A 15,541-nucleotide genomic window follows, 5' to 3' on the forward strand; every position below is an offset into this window, starting at 1 on the left:
AGAACAATGTCTATAGCAAATATTTACAATAGGATGCTGTTATTCACATATAGTGGTACTTACATCCCTGTACAGCCAAATCTACAGCCCAAACCAAAGTCAGATGTGAAAGAAAGCACAACAATGTCAGTGAGTACTGGGACGTAGAACAAGGAAAGTGTACATTTTGTTCTTAATTAAAAAAAAAAAGCTTTCAATAATTTTGTAGGCATAACATGCAAAAAGTTTCACATACAGAAGCTAGCAGGGTGAAAGGGAGAAATCCATGCAACCACTTACATCTATATAGTTTGCATTAATGTAATCTGAAGAAGGATCATCCTCAACAGGTTGCAAAATCACTCTGGAGTGGTCATCTGTAAATTTAATATAAGAAAAAAAATAGGTAATAGAAGTTCCTTCAGACCTGGCTTGAATATAAATATGAAATAAATGGCAGGCAAAAGATGGTTACTCACCTTTGTAACTGTTGTTCTTCGAGATGTGTTGCTCATATCCATTCCAGTTAGGTGTGTGCGCCGTGCGTGCACATTCGTCGGAAAACTTTTACCCTAGCAACTCAGTGGGCCGGCAGGTCGCCCCCTAGAGTGGCGCCGTCATGGTGCTCGATATATACCCCTGCCGCCGCCCGCTCCTCAGTTCCTTCTTGCCAGCTACTCCGACAGTGGGGAAGGAGGGCGAGTGTGGAATGGATATGAGCAACACATCTCGAAGAACAACAGTTACAAAGGTGAGTAACCGTCTTTTCTTCTTCGAGTGATTGCTCATATCCATTCCAGTTAGGTGAATCCCAAGCCTTACGTAGGCGGTGGGGTCGGAGTGAAATGTGGCAGAATGAAAACTGCTGAGCCAGAGACTACAGCATCTCTTGACTGTTGAACCAGGGCATACTGCGAAGCAAAGGTATGGACCGAGGACCAATGGAGCTGCGCGACAGATCTCGTGGGTAGGAACACGAGCCAGCAAGGCGGCAGATGAAGCCTGAGCCCTGGTAGAATGCACAGTGATGTGGCTTGGGGAAATATGAGCCAAATCATAACAAGTGCGGATGTACGCCATCACCCAAGATGAGATCCTCTGAGAGGAAAACAAGCAAGCCCTCCCTTTGGTCTGCTACCGTGACAGAGCTGGGGCACCTTACGAAATGGTTCTGTCAGCGCAATATAAATGCGAGCACTCCACAGATGTCCAGGGAGTGCAATGGGTGCGCCCATTGCGTTGAGCTGTGGGTAACATGAAAGGCCGAAACCACCTTAGGGAGGAAAGCTGGGTGCGGTCATAACTGCACCTTGTCTTTGTGAAACCTAGTGTACGGCGGAACCACCGTAAGAGCTCTGAGCTCGGAGACCCATCTGGCCGATGTAACAGCTACGAGGAAAGTTGTCATCCAAGACAGGTATAGCAGAGGGCCGGTCGCGAACGGCTCGAATGGGGGAGACATAAGTCTGGTTAAAACTAGGTTGAGGTCCCAGGTTGGGGATGGGCGGCGCACCCGAGGGTGCAAGCGCTCCAAGCCCTTGAGGGACCTCGAACCCATAGAGTGTGAGAACACGGAACGTCCACCTTAGCCTGGCTGGAAGGTAGAGATGGCTGCCGAGTGTACCCTCAGCGATGATACCGCCAGGTCCTGCCGCTGAAGGCCAGAGGGAGGCCAAATAGAGGGGATCGAGACCTCAGTAGGAGCAAGATCGAGCGTATTGCAGCTGTAGAAGAAACGCTTCCACTCGGCCCGGTACGTTGACCAGGTGGAAGGCTTCCTGTCACCCCGGCTCAGTTACGCAGCAGCCACACCATGAGGCGAAGAGGCTGCAGGTCCGGGTGACGAAGCCTGTCGTTGCCCTGAGTGATGAGGTCTGGGTGGGGTGGCAGGGTAATTGGGTCGGATATTGACAGGCCGAGCAACGTGGTATATCAGTGCTGCCTGGACCACTCTGGAGTGATCATGATGATGCGCGCTCTGCCCCTGCGGAGTTTGAGCAGGACCTAATGAACCAGTGGGAACAGTGGGAAGGCATAAAGGAGTTGGCCTTTCCACGGCATCAGGAATGCGTCCAAGATCGATCCCGAGGAGAGACCTTGGAAGGAGCAGAACATCTGGCATTTTCTGCTCTCGCGGTGAGCGAACAGGTCTATGTGAGGAAACATCTCCACTTCTGGAAAGCAGAACGCCTCACATGGGGCAGAGTGATCACTCGTAAGACAGGAAAGACCTGCTGAGTCAAAGCGCCAAGACGTTCCGAACGCCTGGGAGAAAGGAAGTCACCAGCTCCATCGAGTGGGCCATGCAAAAGTCCCAGAAATGGATGGCCTCCTGACAAAAGGGGGGAGGACCATGTCCCTCCCTGGTTATTTATGAAGCACATGGCCATTGTGTTGGCTGTAAACATCGAGATACCACGCCTCGCAGCTGCCGCTGGAACCCCTGGCACGCCAGGCGGACTACTCTCATTTTTGGGGCATTGATGTGGAATGCCAGCTCCCGAGAAGACCAAAGGCCTTAAGCTCGGAGGTGACCATGAGCACTCGAGCAGAGAGATGACGCGTCCGTTGTCAGGGACAGTGAGGGCTGGAGTGGATGGAACCGCATCCCTGCCCACACTAGGGAGGGAGTTAGCCACCACTCTAAGGAGCCTAAGGTGCTCGAGGGAACGGTGACTACCATGACCATTGGCTCCCTGTCCGGGTGGTATGCCGAGGTGAGCCGGACTTGGGGAGGACGGAGGCGGAGCTTGGCGTGTTTGGTTACAAACTTGCGGGCAGCCATGGACCCAGGAGACTGAGACAAGTATGAGCCGAGGTCGTTGGGAAAGCCTGCAGACCTCGGATGATTGTTGCCATCGCCTAAAACCGCAGTTGTGATAAGCAGGCTCCGGCTAGGTAGGAGACCAGGATAGCCCCTAGGAAGTCCAACCTCTGCGTGGGAACCAGAGTGGATTGCTCTATAGTCATCATCAGGCCTAGACCTGTGAATAAGACTGTGACGATGCCCACGTGCTGAGTGGTTTGTGTCTCGGAGCCTCCTTGGATAAGCGAATCGTCCAGATACGGAAAAACGCATATCTGACATCAGCGAAGGTAGGCGGTGACTATGGCCATAAACCAGAAGTACTGACGGTTGGCTAGAAAGCGGAGGTATCTCCTGTGCGGAGGGAAGATGGCGTTGCGAAAGTACGCGTCCTTCATATCGAGGGCGGCATAGTAGCCCCCAGGAGGCAAGGATGGAATAATGGTTCCCAGGGATACCATGCGGAACTTCAACCTTATCCTAAACTGGTTGAGTCCGTGCAGGACTAGGAAGGTCTGAGACCTCCGTTCGAGTGGGGGACTAGGGCATAACGGGAGTAAACCCCCTTGCCCCTTTCGTCAGTCAGCGTCTGCACCTCTTGTATGAGGAATTGCTCGTGAGAGGGGTCCCTGAAGGGGGACAGGGCTGGAACAAATTAGAGGTGGTACCTATGCTCCACCGTGCGCAGGACCCAGCGATCTGAAATTAACTGGGGCCACGCCAGGAGAAAGCGGGATTCGGATCCCGGCCTGTGACTGGTATACCGCCCTCAGGCGCACCTTGGAAGGTTCGTCTTTGGTCCCAGTGGTAATTGCGAGGGACCTTGACCTTGGCTCTCTAGGGGTCCTGACGTTCGTCTGCGACCACCTTGGCCTCGCCATTTGCCAAAGTCCTGTCTCTGGCTAGGCACAGAGTATGGCGGCTGGGGACAGAAAGGCCTGCGTTTGGTCGCTGGCATATGCATGCTGAGAGAGCGCATTAGGACCCTATTGTCCATCAGGCTTCGCAGCCTGGGGCTGTCTTTGCCGCGAAGAGGCCTTTACCAACAAAGAGTAAATCCTGAACGGCATACTAAGGCTCTAGCCGGAGGTTTGAAACCTGAAGCCATGAGATGCACCTCATGGCGACACCAAAGGCCAGAGTCCTAGCTGCTGAGTCTGCTACGTCCAACGAGGCCTGGAGGGATGCTCTGGGTACCTTTTTCCCCCGTCCTCCAAGACGGCAGCGAACTCTTGGCAGGAGTTGTGAGGGAGAAACTCCATAAACTAAACTACCTTCACCCAGGTGCTATAATTATAGAAGCTAAGCAAGGCTTGTTGCTTTGCTACCCAGAGCTGCAGGGCCTCTGCAGAGTACACCTGGCGACCAAGCAGGTTCATTCGCCAAGCCTCCTTCGGTTTCGGGGCTGGCGCCCGCTGGCCATGCCAACGTATCAGAATCATGGTCCTGAGCATAAGATCTGCGCATGTGGGATGACGTGTCTGGATGGCCATGGAGGTACTAAAAGAAGGCACGGGCAGAGTCTCTGACTCTATCGGACCTTGCCCAACTCGGCACCGGGGACTGGCACCGGGAGGCGTACCAGTACCTGGAACGAGATCCAGACCTGCAACCAGAATGGTGCCGGGAGGTCGACCGAGATCTCAAGGCTCGGGGAGAGGCTACAGGAGTCAAGGTACCTGTCGTGGTGCCAGGAGTCAGAACGGTGCTGATAGTGGGTCGGCGAACGGGATACCAACCGGTGCGGCGAGTGCGACCAGTACCGATGAGGAAAACAGCACCGGGACTGCAAGTGGTGTCGGGTGTGCCGACGGGACCTGGAGTGTCTGCGAGACCGTGATCATGAACGGTGCCGCTCTGCTGTGCTGACAGAGGACGGTCATATGAAGAGACTGTATTACCCGCACCGGCGGTGCCGGGGTCAGGCAGCATCGACTCTGTCCTGGCAATGAGATCCCTCGCCGTTGGTAATGTCTCCGGCGTGGAGGGAACAGCAGGCTCAACCACAGTGCATACTGGGAAGCTGTCAGGCACCGGATTCGACGGCTCTCGTGGGACCGGGATTGACGGTACCGAGGTCGTCAGAGCTTCGGTAGGTGTCGGTGCCGGGCGATCCGACCTAGACGAGCTCTCTGGCTGCGGTGCCGTCGGCACGGAAGCAGCAGGAGCAATAAGCTCAACCACGGCGCGTGCTGGGGAGCCGTCAGGCACCGGATTCGACGCCCTTGTGGGGCCGGGATCGACGGTGCCGACGTCGTCGGTGCCTCAGCAGGTGTCGGTGCCGGGCGATCCGACTTAGACGAGCTCTCTGGCTGCGGTTCCGTCAGCACGGAAGCAGCAGGAGCAATAAGCTCAACCACGGCGCGTGCCGGGGAGCCGTCAAGCACTGGATTCTACGGCCCTTGTGGGACCGGGATCGACGGTGCTGACGTCGTCAGTGCCTCAGCAGGTGTCGGTGCCAGGCGATCCGACTTAGACGAGCTCTCTGGCTGCGGTGCCGTTGGCACAGAAGCAGCAGGAGCAGTAAGCTCTACCACGGCACGTGCCGGGGAGCTGTCAGGCACTGGATTCAATGGCCCTGGGGGACTGGAATCGACGGTGCCGATGTCATCGGTGCCTCTGCAGGTGTCGGTGCCGGGCAATCTGACTTAGACGAGCTCTCTGGCTGCGATGCAGGTGGCACGGAAGCAGCAGGAGCAGGGGGCTCAACCACGGCGCGTGCCGGGGAGCCGTCAGGCACCAGCAGGAAACGTAGGCTTTCTCGACCTCGGAGGAAGGGAGCGGTGCTGAGTCGACTTCGGTGCCGGCGACGGCCGGTGCTGAAAGGCCTTGGCGGTACCGGTGGGGTCCGGTGCCGAGGAGGCGCTTCTGCCAGCCGCTTGATCATCGCTCGGTGCCAAAGGTGGAGAGGTAAGTGAAAGTCCCGCTCCTTTTTGTTCTCGGCTTAAAAGCCTTGCAAATGGGGCACTTAGCTGTCAAGTGTGATTCCCTGAGGCACTTCAAACAGGAGTCGTGTGGATCTCCCTTCGGCATCAGCTTCTGGCAGGCTGAGCCCATTTTAAAACCCGGTGAGCCGTGCATGGGCTCCGGCACCGGGTTCATGGAAGGGGCTACTTCCTGAACCCCGCTAACTATTACTAAACTAACTATGTTAGCAAAGAAAAAACGTATAACTATACAAATATATATATAAAAGGATTATAACTGCATAACTATATATGAGAACTATGAGTAGCTAGGGAAGTGGAGGTCAGCTAAGCTGCGCTCCACTGTTCCAACGACCGACACGGGCGGTAAGAAGGAACTGAGGAGCGGGCGGGCCGGCAGGGGTATATATCGAGCACCATGACGGCGCCACTCCAGGGGGCGACCTGCCGGCCCACTGAGTTGCTAGGGTAAAAGTTTTCCGACGCATGTGCACGCGCGGCGCACACACTTAACTGGAATGGATATGAGCAATCACTCGAAGAAGAACTGTAAATTACAAAGATCTAGTGCACTGGAAAGGCTTCTGAGGAAACTACTAGTGCTTGACAATTTAAAATCTTTAAAACGGAGGGATTACCTCATAGTTACACAGAAAAGAGTCTTTTGTCTGAGGGTCTGAAAGTGTTTCACAATGGTTAATAAGTTCCATTACCCCTGTGTAGTTAGTAGGTATCACAATGATACATAAGGTAAATAGAGGCAAAGAATCTGTGTGATTTGCCTGAAGTCACAAAAGAAGTTAGTGGCAGAGATGGTAAACTAGAAACCCAAAAAGTCCTGACTATGAGTCCTTTGCTCCCAGCATCATGTAACTTCATATATAGCTCCTTAAAAAACTGCAATGTTCATATTAGCAACATGCTTTCAATCATTTAAATGTGATGAGTGGCATTATTACTGCATACACAATTCCCATATAAAATATTAATAAAATAGGTTTACCCCGTGTTTGAATCTAAGACCTGGTCTACACCCCTTAGTGGCATATTTAAGCTTACCTAACCCCCAGTATTGAGAGTGCTAGGTGGACAGAAAAATTATTCTGTTGACCTAGCTACAGCCTCTCAGGGAGGTGGATTACTTACACCAACGAGAGAAGCCCTCCCGTTGGAGTGGGTAGTGTGTACACTGAAGCGCTATAGTGGCGCAGCTGTTCCTCTGTAGCATTTTAAGTATAGACATATTCTAAGCTATCAAAAGTATTATGTCTAAGGATTCGAGAGAGACAGGACTCCCTGCTCCTAGTCATCAATGTAAAACACACCTATGTTACACAAGTGGGGTTCAGACACAGTGGCTACAAGCAACAACAACAACAAAAAGAGCGTGTGGACAGTCTGAGATACTTTAACCTGTAATACAATTATAGGTGAACAAAACTACAATTAATGTAACATTCAAAGGGATTTTGTTACTCTGTCACTTTCACATGTTTAATCTCCCCATGCATTTTATGTACAAACATAAAATTAAATACACATTAGCCCTGAAGGGAAAGAATCTTTGACAATGGCACAAATTCTGAAGATAGCACTGTATTTCTGCCCTGATCAATAATGAGCATTTGGTTTTGTAAGCAGATGTGCCACTGCATTTTTTTATTTTTACTTCAAAAAGCTGTTCAATAAATACAGCAGTATATGACAATTAATATCAGCACAGTCAAACACTGACCGCAAGCCATCTAGGAACTTACATGCTATAATGTTTCCATATCGGTTCTTTGTTCTGTTTTGATCCTTTTTAGCGACATCCCAAGATGCTGACTGTCCCTCAAAGAAACTCTATTAAAAATAATAATAGATAGATAGATAAGGAAATTAGTTTAGTAAAACCTATGTAATTTTTTAAAACAACATTGCTAAAGATATCTTTTTTAGGATAGCATGATTATGTCCTGACAGTTCTCTATCATAAAAGAATCTCAGCTTTGATTATCTGATCTGTCACCCACTAGCTTCCTTGATAGCAGAAGTAGAAATGTAGCTATAGGAAGAGGGAGAGTCTCTCTCTCAGTGATCCCTACAGGCTAATGAATCAGTTAAGGACTGATTTCCAAAGGGATTTCAAACCCAGTCCTCCTGGCCCAAAATAGAGGGAGCTATGATGGAGGCTTGATGGAGGGCTGGAAATGGATGGTCAAGTGCACAGCAGTCTTCACAAGGTGGGGAGGAAGGAAAAGAAGAGGAATCCCAGATGAAATATACACAGACTGATCCTCCCCACTCTTATAATGTACCATAATATATTCAGATACCTACTGCCTGTTCTATAATTTTTCTTAGAATGGAGCAGGCATTACTCTTGAACATAGCAACCATGAAGACTCCTCCTAAAACTCTTGCTGTTCGTGCTCTAATTTTAAAGCTAAAACTTTAAAACTACTAGCAAAACATTTTCAAACTCCTCTCCATATTGTGAAGGGTGTAAAATAAAGGTTGCTATCTCAGCGATGGCAGATGAGACTTTTCTCTGTGTTCTTTTCCATTGCCCACAACATGTATTCCATGCTTCTATCTAATTGCTGAAGGCATGTGCCACTATAGCTTCCTTTCTGGGTGTTGTGCTGCCTCTACCTGGGAGATCAGCCACAGAAACAGAACAGTTACTATGGAAACAAATTTAAAAGCACATTCTCCACCACTGGCCCATGTTAGGGCAAGGAGAGATGATGCAGGAGACCATCCATCAGAAGTAGAAATCAAGGACTAAACTAGTCACTGCTCTTTGTGCACTATGGAAGCACAGCCCTAAAATGAAGCATGGTATAAGAAAACACTGACTAAGGGGAAAATGCATGTAAGTGAAGAGGGGAAATGGCAGAGGTATGATAAAAACAGCTATTAAGTCTTGTTCTCCTATTAAATACATAAGTAGATGGGGGGGGGGAGGGCTCTAAATTTAATCAGCAAAGTTTACCAAGCAAGTGGTTACATCATTTTAAATATAGTTGTAATTGTATGCAAAACTAGTCTGTAACACTTTACTGGCTGTACTGTTTCTGACATTCTAACCTCACAGAATCATCCCAGAGAATCCAAAACCAGAGGTGGAGGAGAGCTATCTGTCCATCTGTACCCACCCTACACCACCAGTGCTGGATTTTTCACTGTTGGATATGTCTAGCGCTTAGTCCAGACTACTGTCATTTGGAATGTCTCAAGTAATAGAACTCCTCTCCCCACCTCATTCTGGGATTATCCCACTACCTAATACATCTCCCTGTCAAATTTTCTTTCATCCCATTACAATTAGTTTAATCCCTCTGCAACCAAGAGCCCTCATTGCAAACAAGATACTGTACTCACAAGGGGTTTTTCTGATAAGAATAATTCATAAATAAATCACTTAAGTTCTACCTCATACTCCTCTTTAAAACCATAGCTATCAGATGTCTTCATGAGGTTAATATGTTGCAGCAAATCAGCTACTCTGATGGCCGGATGCAGCTGTCCAGTCTGGTAAGGGGACTCTGTTCCTTCACAAAGGTAGCGAGGGACATCCAGCAGGCGACTGGACTCGGCTGTCGCACTGTGATTCTCATCTGTGGTTACAAAAGCCCAGAGAAGTAAGTAACATTTATTCTAACACTAGTGTATACACCTAAAATGAATCAACTACAGTAAAATTTTCAGCCTATTATTGAAACAGAGACTTACAGTTTCTCATCACTTCACCTTCCCCCAAAATTTCTGAGTGTGCAAGCCAGCACCTAGCGCATTCAGGGTGTTAAATAAATTTATTTATTTGATTGCAAACACACTGAAAAGATTGAGATTCTCTGTCCTGTAGAACAGAAGGTCTAAGGATACTTCATTAAAAAGCTAAAAAGATAGTTTTTAATGGTCACTTTTTAGAAAACTTCACTTTCTCATTGTTATCCAAAATTTAAACTTTTCTGAAACAAGCTTATTTAATAAAGACAACAAAACTATGAAATAAGCAACATAATGAGGACAGCTCTTCCGTGCTCCCAGCTCACCATAGTTCTACATCCAGAATCAGTGAGTTCAGATCCCAGTTTAAAAAACAAACAACCCGACCCCACCAAACATTGTAGATTACAGATATATCATTTGTTATTAAAAAATCTTCATATTAGGGTTAAGCCTACATAATCCATTTGGGATGCAGAACCAACACATACAAAAGTGGAGACTTTAATACTATCATTGTGCTACCGATCCTTCAACTGAACAGCTGAGTTATCACGTGCCCTGATTTCCGCTGGACACTCTCCATTTTAAGTAAAGAAAGAAATACTATTTATAAAACTAGTATGTAACAATCCTCTCTTCTTGAAGGACTCCAAAGCACTACTCAAACCTAAGCTGATGTATGAACTCCATAAAGGGATCACTTCTTACATTACTGACAAGGAGTCAACAACTTTTGTGAAACACTAATAGCATACAGCAATTCTACTGACTGGTTAGCACAGGAAGTAAAGGTGAATACCACTTTCAACATTCCAATTAAAATTATAGGTGGTATTTAGGAAGATAGAATGTAATACAGAAACCAGATTTTGGCTGCTGGGCCACTCAAAGTATGTTGCTGCTGTTTTCATGTTTTCTTAGGCAAAAGCTGATTTATCATTCCAAGTCATTCCATAAGAGATCCAACACCCATACATGCTACTTTACAATCAGTCTACTCCTGTCCCTTCCAAAGAACCAAGCAGAAAGCCCTAGCAATATAGCCAGCATTTTAAGGTCTGGACAGCATTTAAATATTCTCTACAATTCTGCCAAAGGTGCACACAACTTGAATGCTGTATCAAATGCCATCTTAAGGTAAGTAACCTCGCTCTGTAAGCTGTTACACAAGAGTTGCTAATTTCAATACATTTATGCCTCATTAAACCCCCTAACAGCATGAGTGACATGTACCAGTCACTTTTACTGTGGTATTATACATATTAAACCATACACATTTCAAACATTCTCTTGATGTGCAGTTCTCTATAGTTTCTTCCAATATACTTACCAGTAATAGGCACTTTAACCCATTGAAGCAGCAAAAAAACAAAGAGTGAACAAGAACATAAGAAATTTATTTGAAGTCTGTATTAGATTAGAAAATGACTAAACGATAAATAGCATTAAAAGTTATGAGGCTTTATAATATTTCAAATAGTTTCTAAAACATAAGGGGTATATCACGCCATCAATTTTTAAGTAGAGCTCCCCACTGAATCCAATGGAATAGTATGGATCTAAGAAAACCAAAATTATCAGAGTAACTTACTACTAGATAAAGTATATAGAATGGAATGAGACACTAACGTGCTGAAAATGAACTAAAAAAATCATTCATATGTCTCGTACCACTACAACCTAACACAACCTTTAGCTAACATAAGACTTATTTGCTATAGTTCTGGTCATATGAAAAACTGCTCATCTGTGAAAAACAAATGAAAAGTATGCTGAGATGTGAATACATACAGAAACTATTAAATTCTCCTTCAATTAACCTCTAGGGCTTCCTCTTCACAGTTATATGTCACAGTACAGTTTCAACAGATTTACCATTGGCTATCTACAAATTTGTTTCACCTAGATGAATTAGTAGTTTCAGTAGTTCTAATGTCACTGCAAATATAGTTGGGCATGGCCTACATGAATAGTAAAAGCCTGAGATAATGTGTATTAGAAAAAAGCCTCCCAAAGAAACACATTAGGGAAAGTTCAATTTTTAAATACCACTCAACCAGTAAGTCTAATTTTGCTGACTTTTTAGTAGTAAAGCAGCCTTGGTAACTGACTGAACTCTAATATCATTCATTAGATTATATCAAGTCAGAAAATGGGACACAAATATTATTTTTCCACTGCATTTTTAAAACCATTTTCTAAAAAACAAAGTCCTTCAATATTGTTTGCTAAGCCAAAAATAGAATAAAATAAAATAAAAAAATAAAAAAATACAAAACAAAACCTCTTCAATTTTTGAAATAACTCCAAAGTCACCACTGCCTACGACTCAGAGGCATTTGAAAACTGTAATTACATAAAGGGTGGAAAGCACAAATCAAGATTTTATTAATCTTTCCTGCATATTAGATATTTAATCTCCCCTTCCTCCTAATTCTTTAGTTAGAAAATAGAGCTTGGGGTGCTATCTAATCATAATACAGGTTTTTGTTTTGTTTTTTCCCCCACCAGGTTCTAGCCTTACAGATCGATTCATCTGGATTAGTCCTAGTGCCACGGGGAGGTGAATACCTATAACATTTTACAACTGTTATCATTTTGCTCCTATTCACTTAGCACTCAGAGTAATTTTAAATGCAAGAATTAAAGAATTTTTTTTTTGCATTGACACTTATTTCAACTTTAACTGAGCTGATAAACTGAGTACAGAGTTGAATATACCTGCATTGTCTGATAATAGCTTGGCTACCTATTATGTAAAACAAGCAGCTTCAATACTGTATACAATGTATTTGTTGTCAGAGCTATAAACCATGCAAGGAAATGAAATCCATGCAGGAACAGAGGATGAAGGACTAGATCCTCACCTAACACAGCAGTCGGCACAAGTGGATCATTGGGCACTGCAGGAAAACAAAGCTCATGAAGAAATACATTACCCTCAATTAGTGTATTTTTAAGAAGAAAAACAACAACATGATAAAATGCACAGTGAAACTCTCATTAATTTTGTTACAGCAAACAGACTGAATACTTCCAGTTTACTTGACATTATACATAACAGAGGGGAAAAGAGATCTCTTATGTGCAGTATATTTATATTAATAGCCAAAACAAAATAAACTTCAGCTGCATTAAATTAGGCAATGATGTTTCTATGTATAAGATACAAGCAGAAGAGATTCTTATTTGCAATGAAGTCAATTCAATAAGCTTTTATTCTTGGAAGGGACATGGTCCCTCACTAGTCTTCATTAGCAGTGACATAATAGTTCACTTTTACAGAACTATGCCTTTCTTTTTCAACCCAACCCATCCTTTAATGTGCAACATTTACCCAACACCCCAATTCCAATAACAAAAGGGTGTTCCTTAAAAGCTTGACAATTATTTTAGAAAATTAAATAAATATTTGCAGTTAATAGCTTCATTATTTGCAGTACTCAAGGTATTTCCTATAGTAAGTACAGGGAAAAGACAAAGAAACGCTGCACATACTGATGTAACCACACCTTAGTTAAAACTGGCAGGATTTTACAGGCCCTGATTAGAGCTGTTGGGAGAAATGTATTCCATTTCACGGACGATTCTGATATTTCAAAATCTGATTTGGAATGAGAATAAAAAAAATTCTATTTTTTTTTGCAAAATGGAATAAAGTCAGGGTCATTGGGCAATCTGGCTGGCTGGCTGCTCCAAAGCTGCAGACCCTGGAAGCTTGGGAGTCAGCATTCCCAGGGCTTCCAGACACACTGCTGAGGAGCTGGGTGAGAGAGATGGCAAGAAACCAGGCAGGTTGCCAAACCTGCCTGGCAGGCAGGTTGCCATAGGAGCCCTGCCTGAGTTCTGTTTAGATTCTGACGAATTAGCAGTCGCTGGCAAAATTCTTTCCAACTCTAGCCACAGTTGTACACAGCCACTAGTATAGTACCTTAACACCATACAGAAGTGGCAAGCTAGGTTGGTATTAAACTGAAATTGGATAGGAGATGCTTAAAGAAAGTTATCTCCACAGCATATTGAGCTGGACTGACTTGAACAGCAAGATCTAAGGTTACCCCCCAATTTTGTTTCCTATATTACAATATAAGACAATGCTGCCAAACCAACAAGAGAGTTTCTGCTCAGAGTTCTAATGACCTCCAAGTGCAGAAAAGTTAAAAACTAATTTTTGACATTATAACCTACATTTTAAATGTTTTCCAACAATATTAAGGAGCAATAATGCAACAGATCAAAGATCACTGTTATAATTACTACTCAGTTCTGAAATGAATCATGAAGTATTTGCAAGTACTGATATAGACTGTGATTCAGGAAAGCATTTAATCACATGCTTAACATTGACTTAAGTGAAACTTAAATGCCTTCCTGAGTCATGACCTTATAAGTACTGTAGTAAGGGAGTGTGTGTGTCTGAGGGGGGTGGGGGTGGGGTGTTGATCCTCAAAACTACACATTTCAGTAGTAACCTTTCCTGTCTTCAAAGAAATAAAAGTATGTAGCAAACCTCCAAGTATGCCAGCAAACATGCATTTTACAAAAGGATGGGAAGTTGAATTGTTGTTCCCTGTTGCAACCTCCTCACCTCCAAAAGAGAGAAACTCATTTGGAGCTCATGCAAAAAAATAAATAAAAGCTAATTGATTATGGTAACAGACATTGTGCAAAGTAGTCATTACTTAATAATTTGGTATACAATGCCCTTGCCTGGGTAAAGACTATTTTGGAATGCAATTTAAAAAGGTGCTATAACAAACACGGAATCGACTCTAGAAGGTGTACTAATCAGTACTAACTATAACTGGCTTCAAGTATATCAAACAACATGACACACTCCTATGGAAAAATACTCCCAACCCATTATACATAAGCATTCCTTTCTAAAGACTTTTACTTCTCTTATCTCCCACTGAAATCTACATTTGGAGATTGGCCCTATATACCAATGGTTCTCAACCTTTCCAGAATACTCTACCCCTTTCAGGAGTCAGATTTGTCTTTGTACCCCAACTTTCACAACACTTAAAAACTACTTGCTTACATACAAAAGTGTCACGGCACAGCATTACTGAAAATCTGCTTACTTTCTCATTTTTACCATGGAATATAAATATTGTACTTACATTTCAGTGTACAGTATATAGAGCAATATAAACAAGTCATTGTCTGTATGAAATTTTAGTTTGCACTGACTTCACTAGTGCTTTTTGCCTGTTGTAAAAGTAGGCAAATATCAAGATGAGCTGATGTAGCCCCTGGAAGACCTCCACATACCCTTGGTTGAGAACCAGTGCTATACGCAACAAACCAGAAAAGCACACTAATCTGTCTTTCCTATTCCCTTATAGCCAACTACAGTCAATAGGATCTAGCACTGTTGTACTTACATCTGGGGCTGAAGTTATGAGAGTCCATAAATGTGATTGAGAGAGGATCTTCTGCATGAAGGGTGCTCTGATCAGCATAACTCCTATCCATTGCGTTCACCATGTGTGTCATTTCTTGTCTGGTGTTCCCCATGGCGTCCTTGCGTTTCTTAGCAAGTTTGCTGCCCAGCCAAGAACAAAGAAAACCCAAAACACCTTAATATTTGATGAAACATTAACACCTGCAATAGTAATTAATGGTGCATGTGAGCGGGGCTTGGTGGCAACAAGCAAAGGCCAATGATCCAATAAACACAGCTGCAATTATATTTCCTGCTCTTTGAGAGAAAGAGAGAATATAATATTTATGCTGCATAAATACTTTCATATCAAAGAATCACAGAATATCAGGGTTGGAAGGGACCTCAGGAGGTCATCTAGTCCAACCCCCTGTTCAAAGCAGGACCAATCCCCAGACAAGTTTTTATTTCTGTACCTAATGATATTAATTTTTTTCCAGAGTGTAATTATACTAATATAAACAAATTAGAGGTTGTAGTTATATTTTAATTAAAATGATAAAGAAGTATCATCTGTACATGCAATTTTATCAACCATTCCCATTTAAGTCTACATTTTGATTTTATAACTGGATAATTCATTTCCTTGTTCTTCCTAGTAGGAAAAAATCATTTTACCATTGAGATTACTTTATTAGCCAAGAAATCCAACAACACAAC

General features: G+C 44.4%; 1 protein-coding gene across 16 annotated transcripts in view; it reads right to left on the reverse strand.

The window, feature by feature from the left end:
• Positions 1-15,541, reverse strand: part of PTPRK (protein tyrosine phosphatase receptor type K) — a 626,320-nt gene that overhangs the window by 26,089 nt on the left and 584,690 nt on the right. For 8 of the 16 annotated variants that reach the window (XM_030556279.1, XM_030556281.1, XM_030556266.1 and 5 more), the window contains 7 exons: positions 14,823-14,983; positions 12,300-12,335; positions 10,763-10,774; positions 9,133-9,317; positions 7,470-7,557; positions 280-356; positions 64-81 (listed from right to left, as the gene is read on the reverse strand). In XM_030556279.1, coding sequence (XP_030412139.1) covers positions 64-81; positions 280-356; positions 7,470-7,557; positions 9,133-9,317; positions 10,763-10,774; positions 12,300-12,335; positions 14,823-14,983 — 577 coding nt within the window. Of the gene's footprint in view, positions 1-63; positions 82-279; positions 357-7,469; positions 7,558-9,132; positions 9,318-10,762; positions 10,775-12,299; positions 12,336-14,822; positions 14,993-15,541 lie in introns of all 16 variants that reach the window. The other 8 variants (XM_030556280.1, XM_030556268.1, XM_030556272.1 and 5 more) reach the window with 4 other exon arrangements.

Source organism: Gopherus evgoodei, chromosome 3, assembly GCF_007399415.2.
Source record: "Gopherus evgoodei ecotype Sinaloan lineage chromosome 3, rGopEvg1_v1.p, whole genome shotgun sequence".
Lineage (NCBI taxonomy): Eukaryota > Metazoa > Chordata > Testudines > Testudinidae > Gopherus > Gopherus evgoodei.